Here is a 15,052-nt window from a genome sequence, read left to right as displayed (position 1 = left end):
CATATTATAAATAAATATAACATATAAATATTATATATTAATATGTAAATATATCCTCTCAGGATTGCAAGTTCATCTCCTCATGAAGAAGTTCCTTAGTAAGCTCTAACTATGTAGTAGAACCAGAGTCAAGTCAGTCCAAGAGTTATAAGATGTGTACAGAAGCCACTCTCACTTGCTTCTAACAGTCTAACTACTCAGTGGAAGATATGTAAGCATAAGAAAAGAATGACACATTTTTACCACAGGAGACTGTGGAAATAGAAGGGTGGGAAATCCAAAAATAAGCAGATCTCATAGTCAAGAAAATGTGCAACAAGTGATTGCAAGTGTGAAGTGTGCTCCAAAAGACAATTTATTCTTCCAGATCAATATTTATATGTATCATGAGCAGATGAATATTTAGTCAGTAGTTTGGAGTATTAATATAGAGGTTAAGAACATGGGCCTCATTGTCAAACAAATGTTCATTAATAACCCTTTATAAGGTAGTATGATACAACATTGCTTTTTCTTCATTCTTTCTTGCCAAGACAGGGTTTCTCTGTGAAGCCCTAGCTGTGCTAGAACTCAGCTATCTGCCTACCTCTGCCTCAAGTGCACCATCAAGCCTGGTTTAGTCCTCCTACACTTCTGATTTTCTTATTTTTAAGTGCACTGGTGTTTTGCTTCCATGTGTGTCTATGTGAAGATGCTAGATCTGCTAGAATTGGAGTTAGAGATAGTTGTGAGCTGCCATGTGAATGCTGGAAATTGAACCTGGGTCTTTAGAAGAACAACCTATCTTCTTAATTGCTGAGCCATCCCTATAGCCCCTAGCTAAGTTTCTTAATCTTAAGGAGCTCTATATCAACTTCATAGAACACTAACAAGAAAACGGAAAATATACTTAAAGCACTAGTTCATAGCAACATAATAAGCATTCAATAAACGGCAGCTATTGTTCTTAGTGTCAATGATCATATTAAGAATTTATAATTAAAACTGATGGATTACTGAGAAATTGCTATGAGATACACTTGTTTTTTATTTTAAATGCTAGAGATTCAATCCAGGGCCTGGCCCATTATAGTAACATCCCACGTCTGATATATTTGATATTTTAAATATAGAAACAGAGTTGTTTTTATAAGTACAAATAGATCCAATATATGTTTTGGAGCTGCTCATTTTATAAAAAACATTTGTTACTAATATTGTTAGGAGACTTCAACTTTCTGAGCTTCATCTTAAGATTTAAATCTCATTAATGAAAAACTCTAAAAACTTTATCCATTAGTCTTGTCTCTAAGACTCATTGCCAGAAAAGAAACTATCAACTAAATATGCAGCATACTAACATATGACTCATTTCCTCAATGAATACTATAGGGTGTGTGGGAAGAAATAAAAATCTAGATTAATATTTAGTGAATTACTTTTCAAAAGGTATAGATAGCTTTCAAGTCTGGGAAACAACTTCACTCTCTGATATAGTTTCTGTAAAAGCATTAACAGAAGCATAAATCTGTGGCGACTACATAAAATCCTATGCTATTTTTGTTTACTGAATAGAGATTAATTTTTTAATTAACTGGGATCAAACAAAAGCTACTTAACAGTATAATAACCCAAATCCAAATATTACCTAGAGATTTTCCCATGAATTATACTCAAGATTCATGTGTTAATAAACTATGTAGCTTTTGTCTGTTTTGCTGGTGATAGTGTTTGAACACAGGGCTTTGTGCAGGCTATGCAATGAGCTATATCTCTATCACTAGTGAACTTCTTGAACAGTTTTCTTGAAAATAAGTCATTTCTTGGCACCCACAATAGTGTCGGGGTTTGATGACTGTATATGGGATGAATCCCCAGGTGGGACAGTCTCTGAATGACTTTTCCTTCAGTCTATACTCTATACTTTATCTCCATATACTCCTGTCTACACTTTGGTCGGTCTTTCTTTCTTTCTTTCTTTCTTTCTTTCTTTCTTTCTTTCTTTCTTTCTTTCTTTCTTTCTTTCTTTCCTTTTCTTTTTCCTTCCTTCCTTCCTTCCTTCCTTCCTTCCTTCCTTCCTTCCTTCCTTCCTTCCTTCCTTCCTTCCTTCCTCCCTCCCTCCCTCCCTCCCCCTCCCTCCTTCTCTCTCTCTCTCTCTCTGTCTCTCTCTCTCTCTCTCTCTCTCTCTCTCTCACTCACTCACTCACTCACTTTGGTCTTTCTTCTTCTTGAGCTTCATGTTGTCTGTGAATTGTATCTTGGGTGTTCTGAGTTTTGGGGCTAATATCCACTTATCAGTGAGTGCATTGGGCTACCTTACTCAAAAGACTAGATATTTTCTAGTTCTATCCATTTGCCTAAGAATTTCATGAATTCATTGTTTTTAATAGCAGAGTAGTACTCCATTGTGTAAATATGCCACATTTTCTGTATCCACTCCTCTGTTGAGGGACATCTGGGTTCTTTCCAGCTTCTGGCTGGAATAAGTAAATAAGGCTGCTATGAACATAGTGGAGTACGTGTCTTTATTACATGTTGGAGCATCTTCTGTATGTGCCCAGAGTGGTATAGATGGGTCCTCAAGTAGTACTATGTTCATTTTTCTGAGGAGCCTACAGACTGACTTCCAGAGTGGTTGTACGAGCTTGCAATCCCACCAGCAATGGAGTGTTCCTTTTTCTCCACATCCTTGCTAGTATCTGCTGAAGTTTTTTACCTTAGCCATTCTGACTGGTGTGAGGTGGAATCTCAGGGTTGTTTTGATTTGTTTTCCCCTGATAACTAAGGATGTTGACCATTTCTTCAGGTATTATTTGGCCATTCAATATTCCTTAGTTGAAAATTCGTTGTTTAGCTCTGTACCCCATTTTTTAATAGGGTTATTTGATTCTCTGGAGTCTAACTTGTTGAGTTCTTTGTATATATTGGATATTAGCCCTCTATCTGATGTAGGATTGGTAAAGATCTTTTCCCAATCTTTTGGTTACCATTTTGTCCTATTGATAGTGTCCTTTGCTTTGCAGAAGCTTTGCAATTTTATGAGGCCCCATTTATCATTTCTTGATCTTAGAGCATAGGGACTAAGCCATCAACCACGGAGTGAGTGCACATGGCTCCAGCTGCATATGCAGCAGAAGAATGCCTTATCAGGCATCAATGGGAGGAGAGGTCCTTGGTCCTATGAAGGCTGGATAAGTGCCCAAGAGCAGGGGAATTGAGGGTGGGGAGGTGGGAGTGGGGTGGGTGGAGGAGCATCATCATAGAAGCAGAGGGAGGGAGGATGAGATGGGTGGAAACCGGGAAAGGGGATAACATTTGAAATGTAAATAAAGAAAATATCCAATAAAAAAACATGAAAAATTTGAGGCCAGTCTGGTCTACAGCATGAGTTCCAGGACAGCCAGGACTATACAGAGAAACCCTGTCTTGAAAAACCAGGGGGAAAAAAAGTAACTATGGACATAGAAGACTGTCAATATGCCATAGAAAACATAAACATGGTATTGATACATATTAAGTATAAAACTTTTTTTTTTTTTTACAATAGTATCTTGTTCAGGTTGGTCTTCAACTTGATACTGATTGTAATCAAGAAAAGATTTTGAATCCCTGATCTGTCTTTTCCTTCCAAATGATTCTATCCCCCAATTACTGGGATTTCACTCATTTACTTCCACAGTTAACTTTCTAAAAATATACTTTATTTTTTTATTTTTATATTTTTTTAGTCAGACAGGATTTCTCTGTGTAGCCCTGGCTGTCTTGGAACTCACTCTATACAACAGGCTGGCCTCGATGTTAAGAGGTCCGCCTGCCTCTACTTCCTGCATGATGGATTAAAGGTGTGTACTACCACTACCCAACATTTTTCTGTGTTTTTATTTTATGTGTATGCACGTGTGCCATGCCCATGGAGGCCAGAAAAGGGTATCAGATCCCATGGAGCTAGATTTCAGAGAGTTGTGAGCCATTATGCATGCGCTGGGGCTGAAACCAAGTCTCCTGTATGAGCAGCAAGTGCTCTTAGCCCCTGACCCACTTCTTTAGACCCACCAGGACCACCAAATCCCAATAAGATTAATGTTTATTTAGTAATTCACTGTTTGTATATTCATGTTTATGTATGTGGAAATGAGATGACAACTTGTGGAAATTGGTTCTTTGCTATCATGTGGGTTTTGAGGCTCAACCTCAGGTTGTAAGGCTTAGAGGCAAGTGCCCTTATCCACTAAACTATCTTGCCAGACCACACCTTGCTTTAAGTATCTAGAATCTTACAAACACACTTTTATATGTAATTTTTCTTTTTCAAACTATTGGTTTAGCAGCCAATGATGCTTTTTCATATTTAAAAGTTTCATACGGGTAAGGTTAAAAATGTCCAGCAGGAAACCTGAGGCTGCTAGTTCAGTGTTCTTATTAATTCTCAGCAGCCCAGATCCTTTACTGATGCTCTCCTGTAATTACTCCCTAGTTCTGTATTGTAGAAAGAGTTATTTTTTTCCTAAAGCAGCATAGATTATTTTGTCTTTAAAACCCATGCTTTTGTATCCTTATACACCTTGATATAACTTATAAAGTTTTCTCAAAAATATTCAAATTACACAGAATAAATTATTTATTCTATTTTATAGTTCAATATACTCTATTCTAAACTCAGGACCAAAACTAAACTTTTTCAAGCAAGTATTCTTAGTTGGGAATCATGGTACACCCTTGTAATTCCAGAACTCAAGGGATGAGAATTTGATGCCAATGGGCAACAAAGTGAGAAGCATCAACACAATACAGCAAAATAAGTCTTTTTGCTTGTTTGTTTTTCAAGACAGGGTTTCTCAGTGTATCCTGGCTATTCTGGAACTCACTCAGTAGATCAGGCTAGCCTGGAAGTCAAAGTCTTCCTACCTCTACCTCCAAAATGCTGGTATTGAAGGTTGGCATTCTTCCCCCAACACACACACACACACACACACACACACACACACACACAGACACGCGCGCGCGCGCACACGCACACACACTAACTCAGTCTTGATCCCATCTTTTCCATCTTTGGATATGGGTCTCTCTAGTCATCTTTCTAACCCCATCTCAATCTTTAAGGACTGCTTCATTCACTGTGTTACAAGCTTGCCTTCATGATGACCATTAACTATTTTTATTTCATTTTTTCCATTTACATATTTTTATGTGTAGTGCCATTTTGCCTATATGTATGTCTTGTGATTACTATTTTCACTGTGACTGTAACAAGCAGGAATTAATAAAATCCAGTGGTGCAAGACAAGACCAGCAAGGCCTGAATCTCCTCCTCTTCCATTAAAAAAAAAAAAAATTTTTTTTTCTTCAATTCCTTTATGTGAAAAGTGTGAGGAACAACAATGTCTACGTAATGTACCTGAATACTGAGTGGGATGTAGGATCTGGGCCAGTCCTGGGCAGAGGGTTTGTGCTCACCTTCCTCACCATTCCTACTTCTAAATCATGACTTTCATCATACATTACACTAAACCGCCTACAAAGAAGTGCATGCAATGGCTGGGGACTGTGGTGCTCGCCTTTAACTCCAATACCTGGGTAGATGGATCACTATGAGTTCTAGACTAGCAAGGGTTATTTCATTAGATTAGACCTTCCCCCACAAGTATGTAAGAATTAGCAAGTTTTTCTTTCAGGAGATTTCAACTCAAAAACAAAGCAAAACCTATTAAATTAAGGTCAAAGAGAACAAACAACATCTGGAAGATAATTTTAAAAACTTATTTAAAAACTTTTTCACAAAACATTAAATCTATATTTTCTTTTCTAAAATAGGGAGCAAATGATGGAATATATACACGGTAGGAAAGAATGTGATATAAAAATTCAGAGGAAAGAATAAATTCGGAAATTTCGAGTTCTGGGAGGTGGGGGAACCTTGTAAGTTTGTAATTTTAAATGAAGGTAGTAAGCTCTTTCAACATGGAGGCAATTTAATTTTTTTATTTTGAGACAGGATTTGGTATGCAGCCTTATCAGATTGGAACTCCTACACAGACCAGACTGGCCTCAACTCACAGAGACTGGCCTTGTCTTTGCTTCCTGGCACTTTGGGGCACGTACACACATACCTTTTTAACATGTTTCTATTGGAAATTGGGCTATGAAAGTGATGTCAACTAGCATAAAAATATATCTATATCACAATTCAAAGCCACCACTATAGTGTCTATTTCTTCTTTTATACTAAAAGTAGAGAAATAAAACTATTTAAAACAGAAAAAAAAAACTAAAAAATTAGTCCTACAGAACTGATAAAACTCACACTGCCTTAGTCATTACGGAAAGTTAGTTTTAGTTCCATAAGTATTCAGAATCAAGTTCCAAGTAGTACAGTTGGTGTTAAATTATATTACTATGACCTATAAAGGGGAAAAATTAGGATTAAAATTAAGACATAAAGCATGAATCCAGGACGCTAAAAAGAAAATTCTCAGAGAAGTAACTGAAAAAATTTAAAAGGACATACTTAACCCAGACCATTCATCATCGAAATAAGGTTGATTACGGCTAACATCCCACTGATAATCAGAAGTGGTAGACTGAGAAACTGGCTCAGCAGTAGATCCTTAAATGAAAAACGAATGCAATAAAATTAAAAATGGAACTTCCTAAGGAGGTTTCATAACAAAAGTTCTAAACTTTTCACATGGACTCTATTTTTTACTTCTCCTAAAAGGAAAATTTAGACATAACAAAAGAATTAAAAGTAAAAGTAAAATTGAGGGCAATTTTAAATAGTGTATAATAATAACTACACCAATTCAACACCACCACCATTCCATAACAATTAGAATCTGACTTGTTATCTGCAAATTTCAAAATGCTGAAAAAAATGTTCCATTTTTCTTCTTAAAGATTAAGCAGTAAAACAAAAAATCTTAATGCTAGATGCTTCAGGGTATGCATATATCCTTAAAACTCAGAAAAATGATTAGAAAATGTTTTTAGTTAGCTCAACTTTTAGGCCACAGAAAGTTAAAGAAAGAGAATTAACCAGAGAGGTGAGACACACAAAAGTCAGAGAAACAAGAGTTGCTGGAAGTTTAGAGAGTTATGTTCAGATGCACTGAAAAGAAGAGAACATTATTTTTCTAAGTTGAGTTGTTGGAAAAGGGATGAGAGTGAGGGGTTACAAGGTTTCTTGGGAACTCAATGAAAGCAGTGGTGGCCCAATGTCCAGAACTTTTTATGCAAAAATCTGAAAATACTTTGGGGGCATAAAAGTCCATGAAAGTAAGATACAAATCCATTGGCTACAAATTAATTCAGAATGCCAATGAAAGCATGCGATCAGGTGTACACACACACACACACACACACACACACACACACACACACACACACACGCCAGACCATCTGAATCCAAATTTCATGTGCATTAAGAGTCCTTCTGTGACTCTGTTAGTCACTGGAAGTCAGAGCCACTGGCAGGAAAAACATTTTAAGAAATATAGGTTCCTGGCTAGTATAAATAAAACTAACAATCACGTCATTCCCTCATAGTTTTCACTAATATTTACATTTCCATTTAGTTATGTAGATGAGACTGCTAATTACTGTCTATCTAGATACTCAAAATGGTAATATATTTTAATATAAAATTTAACACATTACTCTACGTATGTGGTAATATTTAGCATATTAGCCACTCAAGTTGCATAAACATAACCTCATTACTTCAATAGCTTCTACTGCTTTCTCTGTTATATAGTCATCAAATGAAGGAAATAATCAACTTGCTCTTCTGGAAATGAAATATGGTCAACAAGATGAGGAGTTAGCAAACTGCATCTTGTAGGTCAACTCCAACCATGATTGGTCCATTAACCAAGAAAAATTTCATACTTTTAAATGGTTGAAGAAAAGGTCAAATGAATAGTGTTTTGAAATCAGTATATTTATTTGCCTTTGATCTTAATTGCTTTCTTATGATCATGGCAGAGCTGAGCTGACAGTTGTGGAAATGAAAGTATAGCTCACAAAACCTAAACTATTTACTCTTTGCTTTTACAGACTCTGCTAACACCCATTCTAGGCTACTGTTCCAGACATCATGAAATAACATCATTAGTAAATGAAGTCCACAGGAAGCTTTGTGAACCAAGTAGTATAAATCAAAGTGCTTCATATTTGATAAATATGTGTAGCTTCTGTTGATTATAAAAGACCTATCCATTTAAGTGTATTGACAGTTTATAGTGTATACTCCCAATCAACAGGTTCTTAAAAGAACTACTGTGTATGTGTCTGAGAGGCTTATTTATAAATTCAAAACAAGTAAAAGTGAATAGAAATATGCCAAATTTAAGCAGAAGTTTGGTGGAGTGTAGTAAGCATATCCTAACCCAGCAGTTCACAATCTGTAGGTCATGATCCCTTTCATGGGAATCACTTTAGACCATCAGAAAACACAGATATTTATATTATGACTCATAACAGTAGCAAAATTACAGGTATATTAAGTAGCAATGAAAATAATCTTATGGTTGAGGTCATCACAACATGAATTGTTTTAAAGGGATGTAGCATTAGGAAGGTTAGGAACTACTGTTCTAACCTAAAGGGAAGACCTTCCAGGCATATTTATACTAATAAACTGCCAGTGTTAGACCACAGAATCTACGTCACTTAGATGTCCCCTACAACTTAAAAAGACCTTTGCTATTACATATATTAATTATGTTGATAGCAATATATGATGCTAACCAATTTTCTAAATAACAAGTTCTAAAATTAAACAAAAATGTTTTGGTGAATTAAAGACTGTTTTCACATACCAGAGACAGCAGAGTTAAGTGTGAGAGGTGCAAAAGAAGCAGAGTTCTGTTGAGAGGCACTCGTGCCCCTAGCCACACTAGACCAAGCAGCTGGCAAAATAAAGAACGTCACTTGCAACCTTCAATTTGCAAAGAACTAGAAAGATGTACAGATTTAAAACTATGATAGCAATATTTAAAGATTATCCTTAAAAAATGAGAACCAATAATACAGCACTAGTTGTTATTTACAGAGTGTCTACTATGTGGATGGCTCTTTTATACACTGAGTTCTCAACCCTGCTAGGCCACTTTAGAGCTAGCAAATGATCTGCTAATATTTAGAAAACTGCTGAGGTATAACTGTTTCCAAGTCTACTCTTTCCACTATACAATTATTTCTATCTTAATTTAAGCAAGTACTTTACACTAGGTAGCTAGGTAGCAAACTTGGTGCCTGACATTTATTACAATCAATTCTCACAATTATTTAAATATGAGGTTCATTCTGGCTATATAACTAAATGTCCATAAACTCCTAATACATCTGTCTGAACTAGTCTATTCTTTTTTTTTTTTCCCCGAGACAGGGTTTCTCTGTGTAGCCCTGGCTGTCCTGGAACTCACTTGTAGACCAGGCTGGCCTCGAACTCAGAAATCCGCCTGCCTCTGCCTCCCAGAGTGCTGGGATTACAGGCGTGCGCCACACTGCCTGGCTTGAACTAGTCTATTCTAATTCTACTATACTATTCTATCTTTTTAATATTTTCAAGGTATTTCTCTGAAAACACAATGACACTTTGGTCAATAGCAGGCTACAGACACATGTAGCCCTATGAGACTTTCTGACCTAGTGACATCCTAGGTTCTTAGTGTGTAAGTACATGCCATGATGCCTACACAATGACAACCACCTAGTTAGTATGCATTTTTAAAGGTGGCTTGTTACTTGATATGACTGTACTCTAAGGCGCATACACACCTCCTCAATGACCCATCCTAAACTTGCAATTTCAACAAAATTTTAAATCCAACTAGGGAAGCCCACCTATCTAATTGCCTGCTTTATTTTATCTGTAACAATATTAACCAAACACTACCTAAATTTATGTTCTAGTAGTGAAACTATATAGCTTCTATAAGTAAGGTAGAAACATATTACAAGGTCAGTGTTCCTAACATTATTCCATAAAACCTAATCATTTCTTTTACTAAATATGAAAGGATACTTTTAGTATGCTAATTTTGTTCTTTCTGTTGAAAATGATGGTAGGAATTTAGAGATTATTTTTATAGACAGATTTCTGAATTTCTAGATAGTTTTTGGACATTACAGGTGAGGAGAGCAACTTGAAACAGAATTAGTGAATGAATCACAGTTTGCTTGTTTGTTCAGAGATTAGTCTTTTAAAAAGGATGGGAAGCTAATAGCTAAGGAAGATGTTGTGGGTTTTGTTGTTGTTTTTGTTTTTCCTCACAAACAGAAGAACTTCCTAGTATCCAATACTACCCAAATTAAGCTAAGTTATAGAGGCATAAGGCCATTAGACAAATGGCAAAGAACATGAATAGGTAAATGGTGAAAGCTGTAGAAATGACCAATTAATTCATAGAAAAATACCTAACTGCATCAGTGATTTAAAAGTCAACCAAAATAATTTATGCTTATCAAAACAGTAAAAAAAAGTTCAAAACTAAAAAAAAAAAAAAAAAAAAAAAAAAAAAGGGTTCAGCCTTGGTAAGTAAGAATACGATAAATGGTCACTTACACTGGAAGATGAAAGTATGAGAGTAAATGACAATAAACACATCGATGTTCTCTAAAACCCAAGTTCTTCCCAAGTCTTTCCTAATCTATCCTAAAAAATACACTAAATGTAACATTACCTAAAATAGTTTTAAAAAAGTGAGATACAGAATGATACAGAGATAGGTAAGTAAACTATATTATATTTAAATAACATAGTACACAGTGCCATTAAGTAAACATGCTTATAAGAACAAGTAAAAACTTTCTTATCAATTTGGGGATGGGGAAAAAGAAACATAAAAATGCATACTCAATTTAGTTTTGTAAAAGCCTAAAATTACACAGTGGAGGAAGAAAAACAAATACAAAAACTGACTGCAGCTGTGGTGTGATAATAGTTTCCCCTTATTTGCAACGTTCCATATTTAATAAAGATTTTTCTATAATATATAAGTAAATGTTGCTTAAAAGATCAATGCCTTTCAGTAGAAACAAGCTGCTCAACTACTAATTTTTACCATTAAAATCCAGGGAAAAATCATTATAGTAGGTATTTACAGACTATAAAATGGATGCTATAAACTACTAGTACTTTTATTCACTATTTTTATTTAGATTCAAACTGCTAAAATCTACCATGTCTACACATTACATTTATGACATCACTAAGAATATACAATTACGGGCTGGAGAGATAGTTCAGCAGTTAAGAACACACTGACTGCTCTTCTAGAGGTCCTGAGTTCAATTCCCAGCAACCACACGGTGACTCATGACCATCACCCTTTTCTGGTATGTCTGAAGACAGGCACAGCGCACTCATAAATAAACAAATAAATCCTATCAATCAAAATTCTATCAGTTAGCCCTACTGATGAGCAAATGTGATGAGAATGTGAAAGCACTACACAGGAAGTAAATGTTAGTCATGTTAGTTGCTCTATTCTGTGCAAAGGGTCTAAGATAATCATTATTACTTTTGCATGGCAGGACTAGTATTTCTTAGTGTCTGTCTATTGTTTTTTTTTTTTTTTTTTTTAACAGTATCTCCTATAGCCCAAGCTATTCTCTAAATCATTATGCCACTGAGGATAACCTACTGGTCCTCCAGCCTGGGATTACAGGAATGCATTAACATGTCCAGTTTAGGATTATTTCTATTAATGGCTTGCTTTCCTCCACAATTCCTGAAAAATTCAAGCTGTACCAGATTACCAATTTTAAATGAATTAAAAATTTTTCCTAAAGGTTCTTACCAATGCCAGCAAATATTGAGCGATCACTCCAGTTCCTTCCCCAGTCTTTCCCATTTGCATTAGTATCACCAGTATCTTGAGTCCAAGCAGATGGCTCTGTTTTCCTCTTGCCTGTGGAAGCAGGTGGGACAGAGTTCCACTTCTCCTCAGCTGCACTCAACTGTGAGGAGAGGTTTATTGACTTTTCACTCCAGCCTCCTCCATTGACAGTAAGATTTTCATTCAACCCTGAAGACACTTAAAGAAAAGAAAGTAACGATTAAAAACAGATATATGGTTTCTTGTTAAAAATGGGGTAATTTTGTATTTCTATGATAGCTCAGCTTATCAGTACTTAGTACTTTTTCTTTCCCTCATAGTGTCCTTTAAGTAGCCTGAGTATAAAAATGGTAAGCTATGGAGTTCTTACATGGTTTTAAAGTTGGTTTCTGAGACAGGGTCTCACTATGTAGCTTACATTAGTTTCATGGTTCTCCTTGATATGCTGGGATTACAAGCATGCACCACAATGCCTGGCTAACAGATTCCTTAATTTAAAAGTCAACAAAACATGCATACTAGTGATGCTCTCAATGGCAAAATGACAAACTGAAAACACTTATCTAGTACACTCTGAATACTCACCCACTATGAAAATGAAGACTTCTCTTTAGTTACATGCTCTTAGATAAACTTTTGTATATTATAATACGTATAATGACTACACATTAGAACCAAATGAGAAATTTAAATAGATTCTATGGCATCAGCCAAGACCAAATGAATGTCAGGACCTCAGGACCTCAAGGACAGAGTCCAGGCCGTGTGTGTGTGTGTGTGTGTGTGTGTGTGTGTGTGTGAGAGAGAGAGAGAGAGAGAGAGAGAGAGAGAGAGAGAGAGAGAGAGAGAGAGCAAACACCTCCTAGATGGGTAGCCAGGATTGAGACATGAGGGCACAGAGCAAGCAATGGTGTTAAGAGCAAGCACAAAATGAAAAGGTGCTTTTCCTGTGACTCTTTTGCTTTTAGGCTGGTATATTGCTCTCCCTGCAATGATGAAGAATGAGCGAATTAGGCTAATTTTTTGTTTGTGAAGCACTCAATAACTTTAAACTATATTCATTATACCATATTTGCTACCATCAAGGAGGCAGTTAAAATTTATAAGAACTACATTTTCTTAAGATACAGAAAAAAGTCTTTTGCCCCAAACATGCCCATATTACATTCATGCCCAACAGGGATCTTTCTCTTGAGGGTTCAATGATGCAAGCAGAAGAACTGTACATGTACATAAATTATTACTGAATGTTTTTATGTATGTGAGGGGAGCTACAGCATACCAAACCCTAAGTGTGAATGATTTTCCTTTTCCATTTTTCAAATTCTCTGAATTATGATATTAATTTAGAAATTAAAAGTAACTTTAATCCCTTTTCTTTCCTTTAGCATCATGTAAGGAAGAGACATGTATTCAAGTTTCTATTTTGATGGGCCTTCAAGTTAAGTGTCATGTAATTTCTCTCACCCTGAAGTGTAGAATCTCCTTTTCCAGACTTAAAGTTGCTAACTTGAACATTTAGATGAGAATCACCTGGGTTGAAATAAAAATAAAATTTATTTAATACTAAACAGGCCACTATGCACATTAAATCAGGGGGAACATACAATTGTGATTTATAATAAATCCTTCAAGTGCCAGTTGACATTGGAAAAAGTGATTTTACAACATATTTCACATGTTCACAGGGAGTCTTCTTTTTTTTTTAGTTACCACACTTTTAATTAATTAAAATGCCAAATCCTAGAAAACTGCCCAGATATAAGTAGTGAGCTTTATTACGCAATGCCTCTGAATTCTGAAGGTTCTTTTAGGTAGGAACTGAAAAATTGAGCTCTGAAATTGGATTCAACTTGCCTCATCTTAACATGAGCTGCCTTTCAATAATCCCAGAAGCAAGCACATCAACTTAAGGAAAGTACTGCCACATTTGGGATTAACATAGGAAATATGGGTAAAAAGTGAAAATGTGTATTTCAACATAAAAATTCCAAATCTCTGGCACAAAATAAGCACAATTATCACAATGTACCAAAACCAAACTAAACTAACTCAAATCCCAAAAAACACAAGGTGCAAGCAGGGAAGGCATGCCCAAGTCAGCGAGAGTCACCAGCACAGAGCTCAAAGCACTGGTAACATATGACAGCAGAATGAATAAGGAATGCTCACTATTGCACTACAGCAACAATTTCAGTAAGTCAGCAGACCAAACAAACAAACAAACAAGGTTAGGAAGGTGATCTGCTAACAACCGAGAGACAGGAAACAGGGAGGTCACTAACAAAAGACAAAGGAAATAAACTAGTGCTTCCATGAAGTAGCTCTCAATATTAGATTTCTTACGCATCTGAGTACTTGGTAGGAAGGACATTGGCTCAATCATCTTTGAAATTCTGGTTTAGCTTTATTAATACCTATATAGTTGCCAGAAACAAAACAAAAACGGCTGGATAGACAGGACCTGCAGTAGCCAGAACACTGGGCTGGATAGACAGGACCTGCACTAGCCAGAACATGCTTGCGTCATCTTGGAATGAAAGTGCCCAGCATGCAGAATGGTGATTAAGTATTCCATTTAATCAATGTCTTATCCACTGAAAGGAATGGAGATGTAAGAGGACTGGGGCAAAGCAACACACACAAGGAAAAGAAGCAACAACATTCTCTAACGTGACTCAAGGCAGAAAGGCAAATTTTAATTTAATAAGCCATTCATTAGGCATTATTAACAACACTGCTGTTGTGTGGTAAACCAGGATGTGGTTCACAATACTCTCATGAAGAAGGGTATATCAGCACAAAGTTAGCAGTTCAAAAGATTGTGACATATTTTGTACATCTGACTTAAAGGAGTTTGATTTGATGTACCACTCTTATGTTCCACTAATATACCTTTATTCTTCTTGGAACCAACAGGAAAGGATGCAGTTGTAAGTTGCTCGGTGGTAACTGTGGTGGTATTTTCTATCCCAGGGATAGTTGAATCCAATGAACCAGAATCAGTCAGCACTTTATCACGTTTACGCTGCTGTCGTTTCTCTCTGTGACTAATTTTAGTTTCCCAGGCTCCTGACATAGCCCGAGAAAAAAGATGTTATTCAGTTAAGGGGAAGACAAAAAAGTTGTAGTTTTGAGGGAAAAAAAAAATGAGACGGGACAGATATAATAAATTTAGATATTAAGCTAAAAACCAAGAGTGCTGATTATATTAATTTACCCTAAGAATT

General features: G+C 36.0%; 1 protein-coding gene across 8 annotated transcripts in view; it reads right to left on the bottom strand.

The window, feature by feature from the left end:
* The window catches only part of Mtdh (metadherin), a 58,669-nt gene that overhangs the window by 13,392 nt on the left and 30,225 nt on the right, over positions 1 to 15,052 (bottom strand). Inside the window, exons 4-8 of one of the 8 annotated variants that reach the window (XM_052161071.1) lie at positions 14,718 to 14,894; positions 13,290 to 13,355; positions 11,784 to 12,020; positions 8,799 to 8,888; positions 6,488 to 6,586 (exon numbers count right to left, since the gene is read on the bottom strand). In XM_052161071.1, coding sequence (XP_052017031.1) covers positions 6,488 to 6,586; positions 8,799 to 8,888; positions 11,784 to 12,020; positions 13,290 to 13,355; positions 14,718 to 14,894 — 669 coding nt within the window. The remainder of the gene's footprint in view (positions 1 to 6,487; positions 6,587 to 8,798; positions 8,889 to 11,783; positions 12,021 to 13,289; positions 13,356 to 14,717; positions 14,895 to 15,052) is intronic. The other 7 variants (XM_052161075.1, XM_052161072.1, XM_052161073.1 and 4 more) reach the window with 7 other exon arrangements.

Source organism: Apodemus sylvaticus, chromosome 17 (assembly GCF_947179515.1).
Source record: "Apodemus sylvaticus chromosome 17, mApoSyl1.1, whole genome shotgun sequence".
In the NCBI taxonomy this organism is placed as follows: domain Eukaryota; kingdom Metazoa; phylum Chordata; class Mammalia; order Rodentia; family Muridae; genus Apodemus; species Apodemus sylvaticus.
This window is presented reverse-complemented; position numbering and strand designations above follow the sequence as displayed.